At 36.8% G+C, this 20,719-nt stretch overlaps 2 protein-coding genes across 2 annotated transcripts; both read left to right on the forward strand.

Annotated features, from left to right (window-relative positions):
• Window positions 1-13,517: 13,517 nt before the first annotated feature.
• LOC130741208 (dof zinc finger protein DOF3.5-like) lies at window positions 13,518-14,864 on the forward strand. Its single transcript, XM_057594037.1, has one exon. The coding sequence runs from the start codon at window positions 13,661-13,663 to the stop codon at window positions 14,597-14,599; it is 939 nt and encodes a 312-aa protein (XP_057450020.1). The 5' UTR covers window positions 13,518-13,660; the 3' UTR covers window positions 14,600-14,864.
• Window positions 14,865-18,870: 4,006 nt separating this feature from the next.
• On the forward strand, window positions 18,871-20,217 carry LOC130743587 (uncharacterized). Its single transcript, XM_057595831.1, has 3 exons — window positions 18,871-19,074; window positions 19,195-19,593; window positions 19,636-20,217. Exons 1-3 carry the CDS (start codon window positions 18,871-18,873, stop codon window positions 20,215-20,217), a joined length of 1,185 nt encoding a protein of 394 aa, XP_057451814.1.
• The last annotated feature ends 502 nt before the right edge of the window (window positions 20,218-20,719 follow it).

A 20,719-nucleotide genomic window follows, 5' to 3' on the forward strand; every position in this document is an offset into this window, starting at 1 on the left:
CCTAATAAAATAAACAAATGGTTAAGGCATATAAATAAGTGCAAATTGGTAGGAACCATAGAACTTCAACCTTTTCTGTTATATATGCATGGTGAGGTCTCAAAATCATGTTCCATTTGATAAAGCTGTTTCTTATCATGAAAGTCACTTGGTTACCTTCCCAATGGACAAAAATATAGGTGCATATAAGCCTTTCATCAAATACATGAACCTTCTAGAGTTCTAGTGTGTTTGGTTTTAACTTTTGAAAATTAATTTTGGATCCAAAATCAGTTCTGGTAAGAAGCTCCATAAATGTAACTTGAATTTGAATCCCCCTTTAGCATATGCAACTGGCCAATTCAACATTTTACTACTCAATTTGAACTATCTAATGTAAAATTGAAGAGTCAAGAATTTGCAGCAGGAGTAGAAGAGAATCCATGTTTGTGTAACTTTTGAGTAGAAATTGGTTAATGCAAAAGTTCTTTCTTTCATATTCTCTCAAGTTACGATTTATTATTTGTCCCTCTCGTCATATGAATTAAACAAGTGGCAATAGGTGAAATCATTTAAATACTTACGAGGAGAAAATAATATTTCACGTTACATTATAGTGTGACATGAGTGAATCCTAATATGTAGATAACTATTCTTTTAAAATAGAAATCACTACCGATGAGTTTTTTTTTTACATAAACATTTAATAATATTTCACGATTTTATCACATCATAATTAAATTAGAATTGGAAAAGCCCAACAAAACAATATGGTGAGATATTATTGACCTTCTGTCTAAAACTTTTATACTCAGTAAATTTCTAATAAAATTCTTTAAAATGACTTCCATCACTATAAAAATTAAAATGTGCTGCACATTTAATAATATTTTTTTGTTCCATACCCCATGGTGGGATGTAGCTTATATGTGGGCCAGGGGTTTTGATTGGTGTAAGAGAAGAGTTGAGGTAATCAGTGTCATCATTGAATTATTATTGTATGTGACTTTTTTACTGTTTAAAATGTTATTGGGAAATAATTGTTGGAGAATAGTACAGAGAACTTTAATGTGAAGAAAGCAGAGAGGAAAATTTGGAAGACAGAAAATGATGTCTCAGTAGAACAGGCCTTATGGAGATGTTAAGTGATTTAGGGATGAAAACAAGTTGAGTATCTGTTTAGGGATCATGTGGACCACAGAGTTAGGATAACCTGTGGATTGGGAAGGTGGGGACAACTGATTCCCTAACCACGACTAATTAGTGATTAAATTTTAACAAAGACCATTGCTCTGTCTTGTAATTGTTTCTTTTTCTACCTCTTATATATGATTGACTTATTCATTCATATTTACCAAGAAAACAAAGGGATAGCAAGTTACATATCATGGAGGACTCAAAGGGAGAATATTCAAAATTACATCCTCATTTTGAAAAGTATTGTATACTCAGCATTCAATTTTTAGATGTTTTGTCAACATAAATTGTCATTGTTATTAATTTTTTGGCAAATGAATCATTTATACTGACAGCATACACTTGTGACTTGTCTAGCAATTCCTTTTGAAATTTTGATGAATTTTAACTTTATTTCCGCTACATATAAATATTATTGATAGATGTTTTCCCTTATTCTTCGAGAATCTCAGCGTAGTACAACTCTAATTAAGTATGGTTTTTTTTTTTGGATAAGCTAGTATAATGGTGCACGGCGGTGAATGTGGTTGAAAGCATGATAGAGGGAGTTCGCGGGATACTCAACCTCACCTTTTTCCACATCGCCGATGTCACTGTAAAGATGGATGGAAGAAGAAGATGGAAGTTAGAAAGAGTTTAAAGTTAAACATAAGAAGTTTGGCACTATGAATAAGTAAGAAATGATTTTATAGACAAAACAACCGTTTGTAAAAAAGACTCTTTTCATTAAAAAAATTAATGACGCATTAGATGCTCGGTTGAATGAAAAATACAAGTTTTGTCTACGACGAAAATATTAAAAAACGGGTAAATAGCCAAATTGGTCCCTGAATGTGTCAACCGACTTCAAGTTGGTCCCTAAACTTCTAAAATGCCTCCCGCACTCATTGAATGTGGCAAAAGTCATTCACGTTAGTCCCTCCGTCAATTTTAGTCAACTAACGGAGATGATGTGGCAGTTAAATGCTGACATGGACGGTTAAATGTTGACGTGGATACCATTAAGCAATTTAGTCCCTGAATATGGAAAATGTAGACAATTTAGTCCCCGTGTTAAATTCACCATTTTTCAAAAAAGGGTGTGGGTGAGATTCGAAACAGAGACATAAGAGCGGCAAAACAAGTCCTTTACCAGCAGAGCTATACAATGTAATGCTTATAATTAGCATTATGTTTTATTTATTTAACTTTAGTTAGCTATTAAATTGAAACATTCAATTCACCCCTAATTTCCAAAACATAATCTTCAATTAAAATCTAAACTATTCTTCGTCTTAATCTTCACCATTCTTCTTCTTCTCCTTCACCCTCCTAGTTATCCTAGAAATTTAACAACTAAGCCTAGAAAATTAACCCAGAAATCTAGTTGGGAACTATTTTGCTATCCAAACTGGTTGCAATCACCATATTAGATGAAGAAAATACAAAGTCTTCTTTTCTTTGGTTCCCAATGTATTGAATAGTGAATACCCACTTCTTTGAATTTATCATCTTGTTCGAACATGCATGTTACTAGACCCTTTGTTGTTCTTCTATGTTGTTAACATTGTCTGATTTTGTTACTTCATTCATCTTCCTTCAGTGTTTTTTCTCGATCTGGGCTCCTTTGAAGAGATCAAAGTTGGAACCTTTTGCTTTGGTGGATAAACCCCAACTGTTCTTCCTACCCCTCTGATTTTGTCACTTCATTTTGACCATTTGGGGGTAATTATGATTTATGGAGATAAAAGCTTGTATTTTGAAAATCGCACTTGTTGGGAATTAGAATACTCACCCAGTATGAACCTTATTAGAATTTTCCTTGAATATGCTTGTGTTTTGATTTGAACACTTGTATTTGTTAGGTTTTGTCATTTTGCTCGTGGTTCTTTTGTAAGGTTATGCAAATTAGCATGCTTATGGTTTGTCTTGTTTTGGTTAATGACTTCAATAGAAGACTGAAAACATATTCACCATATCACAGATAAAATCCTATGGATCCTCCTTCAAGGTTGTCAAGGTAGTGGATGAAAATCATGTCTCTCGTCTATCGCTTCTTGTACTGTAATTTAATCAGATTGAAACCATTATAAGAATCAAGAAGTTAAATAAATATAACAGAGTGCAGATTACTAACATTATGTTGTATAGGTCAGCTGGCAAAGGAGTTGTTTTGCCACTCCCAAGTCACAGTTTTGAATCCCACCCACACCCTTTTTTGAAAAATGGTGAATTTAACTCGGGGACTAAATTGTCTATATTTTCCATATTCAGGGACTAAATTGCTTAACATTATCCACGTTAACATTTAACCTTCCATGTCAGCATTTAACAGTCACATCATCTCCGTTAGTTGACCAAAATTGACGGAGGGACTAACGTGAATGGCTTTTGCCACATTCAGGGACCGCGGGAGACATTTTAGAAATTTAGGGATCAACTTGAAGGCGGTTGACATATTCAGGGACCAACTTTGCTATTTACCCATTAAAAAACACTAATCTGCCCCTAGCATGCAACCGAGCTCTATGAGAGTCTCAAATCATACGAACAGAACGGGGAGTTCAATAAAATAAACAATATGAAGGCCTGGATAATTCTTCACTCAAACAATTGAGCAAAATTCAGCACATGAGCAAACGAAGCTTGACATATATGTCCATGCTTGACACGACAAGCTTGAGGGCTCCTGTCCCAGCTAGCTACAAAGTCATATGACCCAAGAACATCTTCGCCGACCAAAAGATATGCACCGAAGTATAAGCCATAAGGTCAAACCAAATGACTCGGAACATAACATCTTGACGGTCAACGTCTGATTGGTCACCAGAAGACTGAGGAATAATAAGTTAAAGCAAGACAACCAAAGGTTGCGTGATCACTCGAAGAAGTAACTTAAAGGTGACCTCACACTTGTAGAGGATATCCAACATGAGCTCTATACCTATAAATATAGGTTCTATCGTTCATTTACATAACACCATATTCATTCTTAGCATTTCATACTTGAGTTAAATTGGGTTTTTAGGATGCTCTCCCAAACACTTGCGCGCACTGGCTTGAATCATTTTTTTGCTATTAGCAGCAGTTGTATATGCAACGAGCAAAAATTGTTACCTAATGGTGCATCAGAAATTAGTTTGTACATGTTGTCATAAATGGTTAGTTTTAGGCAAAAAAAATTACTATATATTTTTATAAATAAGAGTAGTCTAAACTTAGATAAGAGTAGTCTAAATGGATTAATCAATTTTTTTTATAAATTTAAAAATAATAGTAACTATATATTTTTTTCTTGCGTTCAAAAACTATATATTTTTCTTAATTTAAAAGAATTAGATAAAAGTGACATATATAGGTAGTGAGAGAGTAGTTAAAACTTTTAAATGGTTAAGCGACTCATAATACGAGTATACGACATATTATTCCACTATGCAAGTGTATATATGTGGTGCTACATTGATGGGTCATCCAAATTAGAAACGTTTTGTCTATAGCCTTTGGACTAATTAGATTTTAACTTCTCCAGAAATCAAGAGAGAAGCACCAATTGAGATTCCCTTTTCCTTCACCATAAATCGAGGATGGAAAATTGGAATGCAGACATTCTTATGACAAGAGAGAGATATAATTATAGATGGAGGGGCCATTTTTTGTCGCTGCATTTTATGGCTTGATTATATTAATTATTCGTTTTGGTCTAGCATGTTGTGTGATCACAATTTTTTCAATCGATACATTCATGCATTTTTTCACATAAAATAAATAAATAAAATTATTGTGATCATATTAAAATATAATTAAATATTGTCTAGGTAGGGGAGGTTCAGAGATCGATTCCTAACGGGTATAATTTATCTTTTCAATATAAAAAAAAATGTAATTAAATAGAAACATTGCATGTAACATGAATATTCAACAATATTTGAAATACCTCTAATCAAAATGTCTTACGTGCTTCCGCCAATTATGAACCAAGTTGATGTCTTGAACTATGCTCTTCTGATTTCCGTCAAATTATAATGCAGTTTTCTTTTTTACTTTTCTAACTTGCATGTTATTTTCGATGTTCTTTATTTTTTTTATTTTAAGATATCTCACAGCCAACAATCATAAGACTAATTTTCCGAGACTGATATCACGTTAAGTGAGTAAATATCTCCTAACAAACGATTCTCCATATACATTACCCAGGGTTAATATTTGTTCTTTGCCTCTATAACTTGTTTCAGTTACGAAGAAATAAAAGCTTAACACATGCTTTTCTCTCCTAGGAAAAAAATTGAAAACTGTTGAAATCATAAACCATTCGCATTGTTCTATTCCAAAAAAAAAAAGTGTTAATTAAGTAGAGATTGTTTGGATGGATTTTCATTATGGAAAAGTAAGCCTATAACAGATGCCATTTAAATAATGTCAGCAAAATGAGGAAGCCGAACCATCGATGATTGGAGAAGGCTGCGCAACATTCTCATCCCGTTTCATCACATCAGCCCAATTCGTTATGGCTAATGGCTGATGAGCCACAACAGTTCTTTTTTTTTCTTTTCTTGGGCCACTGGTCCTGTAATGTAACCAAAAATAAAGAAAAAAATGTCTTTATAACCTACAAATTATTGACCAAAAGAAGACCTACAAATTAAGATAGAATTTACCTATTGACAAACAAGAAATGAGATGGGATTTACCTAATATTGACCAATAAAATTGGGGTTGTCTAAATGATCCATGATAAAGTTTGGGTTAAATAACCCAACATCCAATCACATTGGAGATAAATAAGTTGGAAATATATTAATAAATAAAATATAGAAATTCCAACTCACTTATCTTCAATGTGATTGGATGATGAGTTATTTAACCCAAACTTTATCATGGGTTATTTAGACAACCCCAATAAAATTTGGTGCAAAAGTTACACCACCGCATCCTTTACAAAAAAAATAAAAAATCAACCCCACTTTTTTACACATCGAGCCGCAACAACAATCTTCTTCTTCTACCACCACATCGTAGTTGTAGCAACGAATCAAAATCACTTAGCAAGCCACCAAAACTCAAATCACAACCCATGTCACCTAACCACTCTCCCACTCCACCGAACCCGAACTCAAGTCGCAACCCCTTCCCTTACCCAACCTCCCTTGAGGGTGCAAATATGGAATGTACATAAAATTATGCTCGAAGTTGTGAAAGCAACCTGAGTAGCAGCGATGGAGTTTGTGATTTGACCCGTCAAGCGGAATGCAGAGGCTTTGAATGTAGAACTTGCGGGCGTTGCGACCGCCGAGGACTTCGAGAAGTGGTGATGGCCTTCGAATGCAGACCTGCAACGAGGACTGTGAGCACGAAAGATTTGAAATATTGTGACTTTTTCAAAATTATTATTAGACATGGTGTTAGTGAACGACCAATTGATTCTTTCTTCAATTATATTTAAGTGATGAAGAAATCGTTGTTGCCACTAGAAGTAGGTATTCGTAAGGTGATGAAGGATCTTGAGTAAAAAACAAGGGATGTAGTGTTTGTTTGGCGGTGGCAGTGGTGGGTAGTGGTGGAGGCACCACCCCGCCATCACCACCACCACGAGAACAACAAATGCGTTGCACATCTAAGAGTGTTTTTCGCACACATTGATAGAGATTGGTCCAGCCCATTCAAGGGCCCTTTGCATGACTAAAAGAGTGAGGCAAGCTTTGCAAGGAAGATCAAAATGAAATAGAGGTTACACCAAAGTGTGTCACTTTCCTTCAACTCAAGAATGATGATTTGGACCCAACTTGAAGAATGAATTTTTCAATAGACTAATCTACATTTTCAAGATGCACTCGCTCATGGGTTAATATTATCCAAATTAGAGCATTTAATTATTGGACCTTACTAATTAGTAAATAAGTTCAATTTTAATATTTTATTTTGAGTGTTTGTATGTATGAATGAGATGTGAAGAGAAGAAGATGAGCTTGAGGTTGAGGTTGAAGGTGAGGTGAAGATGAAGATGGAGATGAGGTGAAGAGGAAGTAAATAGAAGAAAACCTAAAAAAAATAAAGGACAAGAGGAGTACCTGAAGATGATGAAATGATGAAAAGATTAAGATGAGCTTGAGCTTGAGGTTGAAGGTGATCGATGAGTGAGGGGAACGAGGATCAATTGGAGAACAAAGCAACGAAGGTGGAGATTAGCTAGGGTTTCATGAAACTAGTGTTTTGGGGAGAAAGACTTGGAAAAATACCGTGAAGGAACGACATTTTATTTTATCAATGGAAGGTAAATAACCTTCTTAAATTGAAAAGCGTGTTTTAAGACGTTGAACCCAGCAAAATTCCTCTAGTAGTAGGATGTTATAATAACCTCTGTTGTTCACCTTATTTTTTGTTGCACAAGTATGTGATACGCTTTCTACAAGTGTACACTACGATCGATTGAAGTAAATATATCAGAGTGTTGAATCCATAGGGATTGTGTGCCAAACCAAATTGCAAGGTAAAATAGTTGTATAGAGCACAAGAAAAGAAAAAAACAATATGTACTCAGTTTGAAGTGAACTTGATTAAGAAGCAAAGAAATGATTATGATAAAAGACTAGCACTTGAGTTTAGTTTCACCAATTCAGGTTATGTTCAAGACAACTAAGAATGTATGAAGCTCTTGAAATTCATCTATGGTTGATTTAGCCTCAGTATTTACAAGTTAATTTCTTAAGACAAGCAAAGCTTTCAATTCAATCTCATTAGTCTAATTTCTTAGTACTTATGAATGATTCAATTGAAGATTAGAGTTCTTTATCAGGCCACAAACTATTAGTCCTTACCCTTATTCGTGCAAGCAACAAATCAATCTAATCCCAGAATCCAATATTTAAAACCAAACTTCCATTTGTTGAAGAGAATAAGCAAACTTGCATGCATTCAAGCTAATATCATAATAAGGAAATAGATTCATAGATGGAAATCATGTTCATACAAACTAAGAAACTTAGAACATAACTAAGAAAATTATTCACATCCCAAGTGCTAAAATAAATTTAGCCAAACATGGCTAACAAAGACATAATCAAACCTAAAGTAAAACTCCAAAAAGCTCTAAGAACACTACACTCCAAGCATTTGTTCATAAAATCTAAGATAAAAACTTAGATTACAAAGTGTCCTATTTATAGGAAAATAAACTGGTGAAGTGGTGCAAACACATGCGTGGCACACACGTCCAAACTTGTCAAGCTTCTGAACGTCCACGCAGGTGCGTGGGGCACCTCGCCTGACAGCATCTTTTCCACTTCTTTCAGCTCAACTTGCACCATTAAATGTACTTCAAGGCTTTCAATAGCTCTTAGTCTCTTCTTGCCAAGCACTGAAACCTCTCTAGCCTTTACCATCATCAACCTCTTGCCATTCTCCGTTAAAGTTAGATTCCAAGACAACAAAGGATGAGCACAAGGTTCTAAATATCGGTCGCGGTCGCGGTCACGGTCACGGTCGCGTTGCGGATTTCGCGATAACGGATATCACAGTTGCTGCGGTAGGTGTTGCGCCGGTTGCGGTGTGAATGGTTCCCAGATTTTCACAAATTATGTTTAAATTCATAAATTATGTGAAAGTAAAGAAAATTATGTTTAAACTCATAACATATACTTTAAATCTTCATTAGATCTCAAAAAGTAAAGAAAATAGAGAAACCCATAGAAGCACAATATCTATAGTTTAATGGAAAATGCAAATAGTGAAAAGAAAATTGTGGTGCTGCCGTGTTTGTCATTCAATAGAAAATAGTATATGTTTTATCCATAGAAACCCATATCACCCATTGGGACAAAAGAGATCTTTATCACCCACACAGATCAGTATCCAAGGGTCTCAATAACATCTCACTAACATAAATCCAATGGTCAATATCAATTACCAATTTCTGATTTTAAACAACTTTCCTCTCTCATTTCACACCAATCACGACTGATAACAACAGCTTCCATGGAGTGCCTCATACCCACAACTAGTTTGGCCATGGCTTGGTCTTCTCTCTCCTTCTCGACCTAGATCTCTCGTTCTCTCCTCATCATAACCAACAGACCATCGATATGGCATAAACAAGTCGATTAAAGGGTGGGTTATGGGATACTTCCCCTGATCTCAGGGTCGGAGACGAATAGCGTGAAGATCGGTGGCTTTGAAGAAGATCGGTGGCTTTGAAGAAGACTGGAGAATCTGATGCTTGCTTCTGCCGGGAGCACGAAGATTGCGGTAAACCTTGACAGAGACGCCATGAATGAGGCTGAAGAACGTTGTTGCGGCTGTTGCGCCGTTACGCGGTGGCTGTTGCGGCCGCAAAATCGTTCTGTTGCGGTTGTTGTGTGCGATTTTCCGTAGCTCCGTTATATCGCCCTGTAACGGTATCGGTGGCCACCGATACCGAGATGTTGCGGCCGATTTTCATGTAACGTTCCGATATTTAAAACCTTGGATGAGCATTAAAGTCTATGTTGCATACTAAATGTATCATCAAAACTCTCTTTGTAACAACAAACATCAAATAATGCCATGAAAGTTTAGAAGATAATCAGCACATGTTCATGATCACAATTCTCATTTTCCCCTTAGTTTCTCTAACATGCTAGAACAAAGACAAAACGACTCAAACCTAAGGACTAAAAGTGCAATAAATACTCTAAAATGGACTAAAATGCAAATGATGATGTTAAAAACATAAAATACTCAAATAAGACTAAAACAATTATATGAGACTCAAAAAGAAAAAAGAAATAAAAAGAAAGGTAAAAGATCATACTATCCACGGTCATCAGTATGACATGAAGAAAAAAAATTTATCATCGAAATGTTGAACACCAGCATATTAACCCCTCTAATCCCCAAACTCAAAAATATCGCATTTAAATATGCGATGTAGTATGTATACCTCTTGCTTAGGCGAGATGTTTCGTTCCATTATTAAATATTTTCAACTTTCAAAAAGAGAAAATCCATTTCCTACAAGCTTGATTTGTACTCATTCTGATTTCCGACCGTCAATAATATTCATCATGAGTGACAGCAAGCACACACATGTGCCATGTACAATATTGCACTTAACTGGTGCGCGGAGCTCGCTCTCGAATTTGTCGATGCATGCACATTCTCAGGATATATAGATGCATATGGATGGTATATATTCGTATTAATCGGGTTAGAACTTAGAACTACGCGTATTATGAGAAAAATTGATGTATATTTTGATTTATTTATATATAATACTAATTTGGCCTTCCAAAAAAAAAAATTGAAAATTTTCCAATTTGAATACATGATTATTAATACTTTACCTAAACATAGAATAGAAAACAAAATATTGGAAGGAGTTCTAGACGTGGAAGTCACTAATCCTCAACTATATGAATTGAATACGTATGAATGATGGCATGTTTCGTGAAAGCAACGTTAAACCCCCACGTGCATGCCTCGAATGTTCTTGCGAGATCGAATCTCCAAACCCCGCTCGTACTCATGATTGCAACCCTTAGCTGCACCATGCTCTCATCATGTACCTTTCTTGCATAACATAACTCCCCTTCTAACTAACCTTTGTACCGTAATCTCATAGCATGGGTTCCCCAATTATGTTTTCTAGATCAAACTTGTACAAGTGGTGTTTTATAGTGTTTCCTGTATTATAGAAGAGATCAATGAAATTAAGATTATGGAGAAACATGCCAGTGATGCTACTTGAACATGAGTTTGGAGATTGAATTGATTTTCAAAATAGAGTTCCCAAACATCTACGAATTGGAGGCGATTTATGATTGAGGCTTAGATGTGATTCTTAGAAAGCTAGATGAAGAACTAAACACACCCTATTTTATTTTCCAAGTAATTTGGATTGTATCCTTAATTTGGAGCTAGGCAAAGTGTTTCAAAGCTTGATCACTCATTTTTGCGGTCAATGAAGTATGATTAAAATCAGCAAAGTCATCATAGATTGTTAATAGGTTTTGTACCAAAAAGATTGTTAATAGGTTGACGGTTAATTATGAGGTTGAATAAAATATTAATTAATAATTAAAAAGTGGGAATAATTGCGACGAAATCTATGGTAGTCAACTGGTGATTTAGATTTAATAAAGAATCTGAAGGGTGGAAGATGTGCCACCTGTCCCCGTTACGCACGTGCTCGTGGTTCCATGCCCGTAACGCTAGCTTTCCATGTACGTGAAATTTGTTCCATAAACCGTAATTCCCTCCACTGCATCGATCCAACACTTTGGCAGTGTCTCATAGTACATTCTTGCCGACTTACATTACCCTCGTACCAAGTGAAATCATACATTTATCCCCTCTGGATTTGGAATTGCAGAGATGAATTTAATCAACTTCTGCATTTTGACAGCAACACTCAAAAAAGAAATAAAGCATTGTTCTCGTGGGTCATAAATCTTTAGCCTATTATCGAACTTGTAATTTGTTTAAGTAGTAGTACCTTAATTTTTCTTAAAATAAGGTGTCATGTACGAGTTTTGCATATGATAAAAAAATACATAGGCACAAATTTCGTTTTTCTCTGAATTTGTAAAATAGGATCATGCTCTTTGAACCTCAGTAATTGCACCACTCTCTAAAGATGTATATGTTTTAGGACGTTTTCTTAGTGTCACAAATTGTGAAGGAAAAAGAAAAAAAAAAACAATATTGTGTACGTTTGAAACTGACACAAATTTCGCTTTTAAAAACAAAAGTAAAATTTGTGACAGTTTTATACAGTTAAATTGTAGCTATTTTCCTCTTGTAACCAAAAAAAAAATTGTAGCTAAAGTTTTGGACTACCATAAAATTTGTGTTCAGAAATAGCGAATATTGAAACCAATGCTAAGGTAGCGTTTGGTATACATATGAGAACGGAACGGAACGGGACATACGAGTTCTGTTCTGTGTTTGTCATGCTTTTAAGATGGAACGGAATAGGACATGAGGCTTCAGGAACGGGACATTTTGGTTCCATAAAAAAGGATGGAACGGAAGGGAACGAAATAGAACACTCAATCAAAAGACAAAATTGACCCGAAATTTATTATCTGTATCTCATTATCAATTCAATTAACTCTTATGTTTTCTACATCATCATCACATAACATAATTTCCTATCACTATTATTTTTCACCACTAATTCGCTGCACAATTAACATCTGGAACGAGATTGCAGATGAAGAACAAATTCTAGTTCATTTGAAGAAAATTCGTTTACGCTATTTTTACGTTTTATTGTTTTGCTAATTTTTTATTTTGAGTTTTATCATTAATTTATATAATTATAAATAGAAATAATATAACTATTTAATTTATGTAACTAAACTGATAAGTACCACACTTCTTTCAGGAAAATAAAATAATATTATTTATAAAATTATTACACGTTTAACTATATTCATAATTAATATTTATGCATATATTATTCATAAATTTATAAATCTCTTGAAAAAATTTATTATAAACTAAGATAAAAATAATTTTTTAAGGTTCAAGTTAATTTGTACACAATAATATATATGAAAAAGTTATTCTATTTAATCTATTTTATGCATTATTCAAACATTAAACATGATAGGGACATATATGTAATTAATTGTGTGGTTCTGTTCTGTCCATTTTGCATTTACCAAACACGGAACACATGAAATTATTGTTCCGTTCCATCATGTTCTGTTCCGTTCCGTTCTATTCTGTCCCGTTCTGTTTGGTTTCTAAACGTTACCTAAGTTATTTTTTTTTGCACTTCACATCTAATCACGGTTAAGAACCGCTGCTTTATGCATATGTAGATTGAAATTGAATGTCACATGAATATACCAATCACCACAAAACCTGAAAGGCAATATACGTGGGTCTGAAAATCATTTTTCTTGGAAAATATATGCTTTACTCTCTTTGTATTAGTGATAGTTTCTTCTAATTTATCTTGGGTGAGGGTGAGGATGAGTTTTGTTCAACATCCAACCATGTTTTCTATACATTCTGTATAATGCTAGCTAGTCTGAAAACAATATCACATCATCATTCACATGGACATGTTGCATGGCCAATTGGTAAATTCACAGTCACATAACTTGGGGAATAAAACAATGACTATAGCCAAGCAAGGGCTTTGACTTATCAACCTCAATGACAATCACCAATCAAGAAACGCCACATGAGAGATTGAATTTGGACACGCCCCATCCGCCTATGAAACAGCACACCACAACACATGAAATGTTCACATCAATCAATCAACATCACAAGCTCTCACACACATAAACACTCCCAAAATCCACATGCATGCTCACCACCCTTCCTTAATTTTAACGATTCCCCAACCGCCCACGTTCGCTTTCCCCACACACATGTTTTCATTCATACACCAACATAACATTATATCTTTCCCTCCCCACAATGCACTCTCTCTTACTACTACTACTCTAACTCTCAACTCTCTCAATTTTCCATTATCACATTACACCTACCTCATCTTCCCCAATCTAAATAAATGTTCCAACAAAAACATCATACTAACGGGCTAGACCAAATGTTTCTTCATCAGTTCCCATCTTCTTGTTCTTCTATGCAACTCCCAACCTCAATGGAGCGGTCAAGTTCATCAAGGTGGAAGCCCCACATCGAGGTTGCTCCCAATTGCCCTCGCTGCGCTTCCACCAACACCAAATTCTGTTACTACAACAACTACAGCTTGTCCCAGCCGCGGTACTTCTGCAAAGGCTGCCGCCGCTACTGGACCAAAGGCGGCTCTCTCCGCAACGTCCCTGTAGGGGGCGGATGCAGAAAGAGCCGCCGCGTGAGGTCCTCCGCGTCAAGGCACCTTCAAAGCGAACGCCTTTCTTCATCAATTGGTGGTAGTGGTGATGGTGATCAACACGGAGGCCAAACCAATGGGTCACGTGACATTGACATGGCGCTCGTGTTCGCGAAATTCTTGAACCAAGACACGAGCTCTGGTGAGGAATTTGATAGAGAGGGTAACAACCGGTCGTCGTCTTTGACACCGGAAAGTGTGGAGCTGCCTCAGAAGCAGCTCTCTGATGCTGAAGCTGATTCTGATGCTGATGCGATGATGGTAGTGGGTGGTGGGGACCACCTTCTTGTTGGTGATGAGTTGAGTTTGAGTGGGATTGATGAGTTGGAGGGTTTTCTTGGTGGTGACGATAATGATGTGGTCCATGATGCTTTGTTTTCTGATACTACCTTGTCTGCTTCCTCCATTACCTGGCAGACACCGATGATCGAAAAGCAGTCGTTGGAGTTGGAGTTGGAGTACTCTATGCCATTCAATGAGGATTGTATTGGAAGTCATGATCAATTGTTACCGGTTAGTTCAGCTTCTAGTACAATGAATTTAATTAGCGACAGTTGGGCTACTTGGAATTCCTTTGATCTTTCAACCATGGAAGTTTTCTCATCAAGACCTTGACCAATTCTTATTTAATTAGATCTGGTTTCCACATAATTATTATACTTTTCATTTGTAAGTTTTACTTTTCTTCCTATTATTTGAAAGAAGAGAACAAAAACGGAGAGAACTATTCTTACTATGTGCCAATATTATGAGGAGGGGAGACTTAGAATGTTATAGAACATTATTTATATGTTTAACAGTTATACATAGAATAAAATTGTACTTCTGCTGGCTGCATATAATCCATTGATTGGAAATGTAGTTCCAAAAGATTTACTGATCTGATGTTGTAGTCGAGTGAAAATCTTCTGTCCTTGTTCCCTGTCCTCTTTCCTGTCCTGCGAATTAGAACGTGACACCTGTATTAGTTTGCCATGTAAGCTTTAGTTAATTTTGACGTCTCTGTTAACACAAGGTCAATTCCGTTACCCTTTTCAATCCCCTGTGATATCGGCGCAGCTTCTTTCGCCGTCCGTTCTTGTTTATCATCTGCATTATTCTGACTATTGCATCCAAGAATGACATGAATCACATGTAACAACCCTTCATCGTTTCCTGCAAGCACACTATAGAGTAGTCTGAAATCCAAAATGATGAATTAGTCATCTTCCAGGGATTTCATGCATTTTCTATAATTGGAGCATTTTCACAAACACCTTGTAAGCAGCTCCAAGACCCATCCAGATCAAACATAATTATCCATTCATACGCCCAAGTGAATACAGCTATTTTTTTAACACAATCTATCTAATTGTAACTTCAAATAGAATCCTTTAAATCTTTATTTGAATCGTCAATTGATTACTGGTGAAATTATCCGCCTCATACTCCACCATCATTGAGCACAAACACAGGAAGAGAGAGAGCAACGTGAAGAAGGAGATGGCAATAGTTTAATTAGAAAAAAGGCAGAAGAGGACGTGAGGACAAATATGAGTCTGGATTGTATAAAAAATCAGTTCAATCTCAGGAAGGCCACTGTAAAAAATCAATTCAATCTCAGGAGATGGTCAAATCTGATGTTGTAGTCTCATAGCCAATTTGTACCTTTCAGAATACGCTAATAATGAAGATATTTTTGATCAATTTTACATTTATTATTATTATATAATAGCTAATACTCTAGGATATTGAGGCATGATATTGGAAAAAAAATTGAATATTGCAAAAACAAATAATTATCAAAAAGGGGTAAAAAAATTGGTATTTACCCAAATGGTGTGAATTTGGCCCGTTGGAAGTTGAGGTGGCACGAGGGCATGATGCTGGACGCATATTACGAAGTGAATTCGCGCAAGCTTAGGCACATCAAACATGAGAATCTCCTCCTTCCCTAAGTTGTAGCCGCAGCTGTTAGAGATTCCCATGCCAAGGAATCTTTCAAGTGGTGATTGCAAGTTCTTTTGGGCGAATTCCATGGATTCGCGTGATTGCAGGCCGTTTCATGACAAGAGGACATGATAAGACATGACCTACACGAGGGAACATTTATAACACTTGAGCCATGCTGAACTTGGAATGACGCGCATGTACCTTGATTCGCGACACATGGGGGCGCATCCTTTTGTCAGTTTCTAGCAGTTCACACCCCTATAAAAGGACTGCTAAAATTACATTCGCACGAACAAAAATTTCTCTTCTCCAAACCTTCTTAATTTCACTTCTTCTTCAAACTTTTTTCCTACACTAAGGGGTTGTTTGGTTTGGAGGAAAGAAAGAGAAAGGATTAGAGAAGGAAAGAAAGCACAAAAATCAAGAAATCTTCCCTCCTTTAGTTTAGAAGAAAGAGGGGAAGGAAAGAAGAATCTTAGTGAGGCCCACCCGAAAAAACTTTCCTCCCAATTTGGATGGAAATCTGGTGTTGGCGTCTATGGTACAGTTAAAACTGTCCCACGGTGATTCAGTTCACTCTTGAATCGTTAGATTTTTTTTTTTTAAAATTTGAATGGCTTAGATCAATTACCAATAAAAAATCCATTGGTTAAATATATGTGCCTTTCTAAAAGACCCTTTTCCCTTCCCACATTCCCCCCACCACCGTGCCTGATCACAGAGCCCACGACGGAGACCAGCATGCCAACCACGGAGGTTGATGTGGCCACAACAAGCCTCGTCGACATCCTTACTGTGACGATGTGGAGGGCAAGTTTGAGGCCTTGGGCCACGAGAGAGAAGAGGAAGATGTTAAGAAGCATCACCGCTCTGTCAAGCAAAGTTTCAGAGTACCCATTTAGCCCCAAATCAGGAGAAGCAAATATCACAGCAGAAGAACCCCCATATCAGTGCGATTCCACTCAGTAACGTTCTTGGAATCGTTGATTTCGTTGCGTTTTGGTTTGAACGGCAAGTGGGTGAGTGAATGAAACAGTGTTAGAACACCGTGAATCAAGAAATGCTCTCCGAGGAAAATATCAGGGTTTGATACCTTGGCATGGTTGATTGCAGAAGAGGAAAAAGAGGAACTTGAGGCAGTAATTTTGATGATTAGGATGCATGCATGAGGATAATCCCAGATCTTGTGAGAGTTTCCTGATCCAGATCTCAAATAGAAGGAATTGGGTTGATTGTGTTCTTCATATGCACTGAATTCATTAAATCTCCTTTCACAATTTGATTTTCCCAAACTGAATTCATGAGATCTTGTATTTTTCCCTTATCAAGTTGGTTGCTTCAGATGAAAATATATGTTGATTGTATTGATCGGTGATGGGTGCTGGTTCTGTGACTTGATCTTGTGCTTGGAGATGGTGTGGCGTGGTGGCCGGGAATGACATTTTTGCTGCTGTATTGGGGGTCGGTAAAAGTTTTATCAACTTTTGTAGCGGGCGCCGGTAAAGACCAGAAGAACAACCGGAAAATATTATCAGTTTTCAGCGGCAATAATTCCCGGCCTTAGTCATTGCCACTATAGCCTAATTTTGTTTTGTGTGATTTGGCGTGTTCACTAGCTATTGTTATTGCCACTAAAAGTATTGATTGAACATTAGCTGTCATTCAACCCACTTCACAGTTTTCCAAGGTTAACTGTAGTTGTAGTTTGTTTTCTTCTAGATAGACAATATTTGTCAACAACAACTTTATATCTCATTTCATTGACCTGGAAAATAAATTAATTGAAATATTTTACAACTTAACCATCATAGTTCCATTGAAAAAACATATTTCACTAAATTCATACTGAAATATCAAGTACTTCTAACTGATAAAAGTTGATGAGTCTCTAAAAGCATAAAGCATACTAATATCCAAATCTAATATATACTATCATTTTAGGTACGACAAGTGATCTAAGCACATAGACATAGTACAGAAGTTTATTCATGAACAAATTCTTTAATGCTTGATCCCAATGAAACCTTCCATAATTTGATTTTCAAAATCAACCAATTACCTGAAATTATAAAATAAAAAGAATATATAAACCATTAAAGAAATGTAACTTTCAGAAAAGAAACTTATAACTGGAATGAAATAATTTTTCATATGAGAAAGATATCATCAAACCTCAATTACTTTGTATGCCTTGGAATTGAACTTTAATCCATTTGAGGGGGAAATGTAATACTGCAATAGGTATAACAAAATTAGAGCAATTGAAAGCATAGAGATAGGAGTAGACTAATTTCTTTGTTCTTTTATATTTATAAAGATAACAAGAAAATATGAGCACTAGCACTGTTGATCCTTACAACTAGCACTTCATCTACAACCTATTTAAATTTCACATAAAAACTAATTTCATTACTGAGACAATATGAGTACATATATGCATACAACCAAATAAACTCAATCAGAAACAACATTTAGCATCCTGTTTGTAACTAATTAATAACTTCATCCCTTTGCATCAAGATTTTGAACTTAAACATCTTCATCTATTCTCTTATTAAACTTCACATACATATTACAAGGAAATCGAAAGCAAGAAACTGAGCTATTCCAAAACTGGCGGTCTAAATAAAATTGGTTTAGACCACCATAAATTGGTTTCATTGCTGCCAAAAATGATAAATCCCATGAAATTTCAAGAACTATGACTTTGTCGAGAAAAAATAAAATGAAAAGCATCAGTGCATGGTTCATGAGCCAAGATCACCTGATTATCTGGCCTACTTCCCGTGACTGTACAATCGAATCAAGCAATCACATAGGAAAAATCATAAGAAAATAAAGAATCAAGCAATCACATGCTGAAAGGCGATGTCGAGTACTGGTGGAGGAGTGCCAAACAACTAATGACCGCGAATCACGTGGTTATCACTTGAGAATCTTTCAAAGGAGCTTTCATGGAGAAGTACTTCTCTGAGACTGCTAGGGAAGACATGGAAAATCAATTCCTTGGTCTGAGACAGGGAGCGATGACAGTGGGGGAATATGCTGCCAGATTGGAGACACTGTCAAAGCACTTTCGCTTCTTCCAAGCGCAAGTCGATGAACCGTACCTATGCAATCGGTTCATGAGAGGACTGAGGAACGACATAGAAGAGTCTGTGAGACCGTTCGGAATCAGAGTTTTCCAACAACTAGTAGAGAAAGCTCGTGAGGTGGAAACAATGAAGAATCGCCAGAGGGGCCGACCTGAAAGTGGATGACCATTCCGTTCTGGGCAGAGACAGACGGGAAGGTTTGATGGGCAGAGACAAGCTCGAAGGTTTGATAAGGGTAAGGCACCGCAGAGAAAGTCTTATCAACGTCCTGCTGACAAGGTACCCTTCGCTGGAAAAGGTCGGGCAGCTATACCTAAGGAGGAAGTTGTTTGTTTTAAGTGCAATCAGAAGGGGCACTATGCAAATGAGTGCGGGAAAGAAATCATGTGCTGGAAATGCCAAAAGCCAGGGCATATTGAGAGAAACTTCCCTAATGCAGCCAAGGCTGTGACGGTGCTGAATACTACTAGAGGAAGGCGACCTACTGCTCCAGGACGTGTGTTCGTAATATCTGGGGAACAGGCTGAAGTTACTGATGGCCTTATCCATGGTACGTGTGCTATTTCTGGAAACTCCTTAATGGTTTTGTTTGATTCTGGTGCTACGCACTCGTTTATTTTTTAGGAGTGTGCAAAGAGACTAGGGTTACTAACTGTAGAGTTACCCTTCGATTTAGTGGTGACGACCCCTGCCGCCGATCGTCTAGTTACGCGCACGACATGCTTGCAATGTCCGTTGATATACGAGGATCGAAAGTTTCTTGTGAACCTCGTCTTCTTAGGGCTTAAAGAGCTCGATGTGATTCTGGGAATGGATTGGTTGGCACAATATCATGTTCTCTTGGATTGTGCTAACAAGGCCGTGGTGTTTCCAGATTCAGGCGTTACGGATTACTTAAATTCGTACATCTTGAGGAAGGGTTCACCAGCATTCGTGAACTCCATTGTAGCTGAGGCAAAGAACGATGACGACGTGCGAAACATCTTGATAGTACAGGATTATGTGGACTTGTTTCCGGAGGATGTGCCTGGATTACCACCGGTGAGAGAGACAGAGTTTACCATTGATGTGATGCCCGACACAGGGCCAATATCAATGACGCCTTATCGGATGGCACCAGCGGAGATGGCGGAGTTAGTCAAGCAGTTGAAGGATCTCTCTTCGAAGGGATTTATCCGACCAAGTGTGTCACCTTGGGGTGCATAGTGTTGTTGGTGAAGAAGAAGGATGGAAGATCCAGACTATGTGTGGATTACCGACAACTTAACAAGATGACGGTGAAGAATCGTTATCCGATTCCACGGATAGACGACTTGATGGATCAACTTCGAGGAGTTGTTGTTTTCTCGAAGATAGATCTGAAGTCAGGATATCACCAGATCCGTGTCAAGGAGGCTGATATTCAGAAGACTGCATTCAGAACTCGATACAGGCACTATGAGTATCTTGTGATGCCGTTTGGAGTTACAAATGCACCCGCAATGTTTATGGACTACATGAACCGAGTGTTCAGGTCATTCCTGGACAAGTTCGTGGTGGTGTTCATTGACGACATTCTGATTTACTCGAAGAGTAAAGAGGAACATGGAGAGCAAGGGTGTGGCAGTTGATCCCAACAAAATTGAATTAATTTTGTCGTGGGAACAACCTAAAACGACAAGCGACATTAGAAGTTTTGTTGGACTTGCTGGATATTAAAGATGTTTCG

This window comes from Lotus japonicus, chromosome 1, assembly GCF_012489685.1.
Source record: "Lotus japonicus ecotype B-129 chromosome 1, LjGifu_v1.2".
NCBI lineage: Eukaryota > Viridiplantae > Streptophyta > Magnoliopsida > Fabales > Fabaceae > Lotus > Lotus japonicus.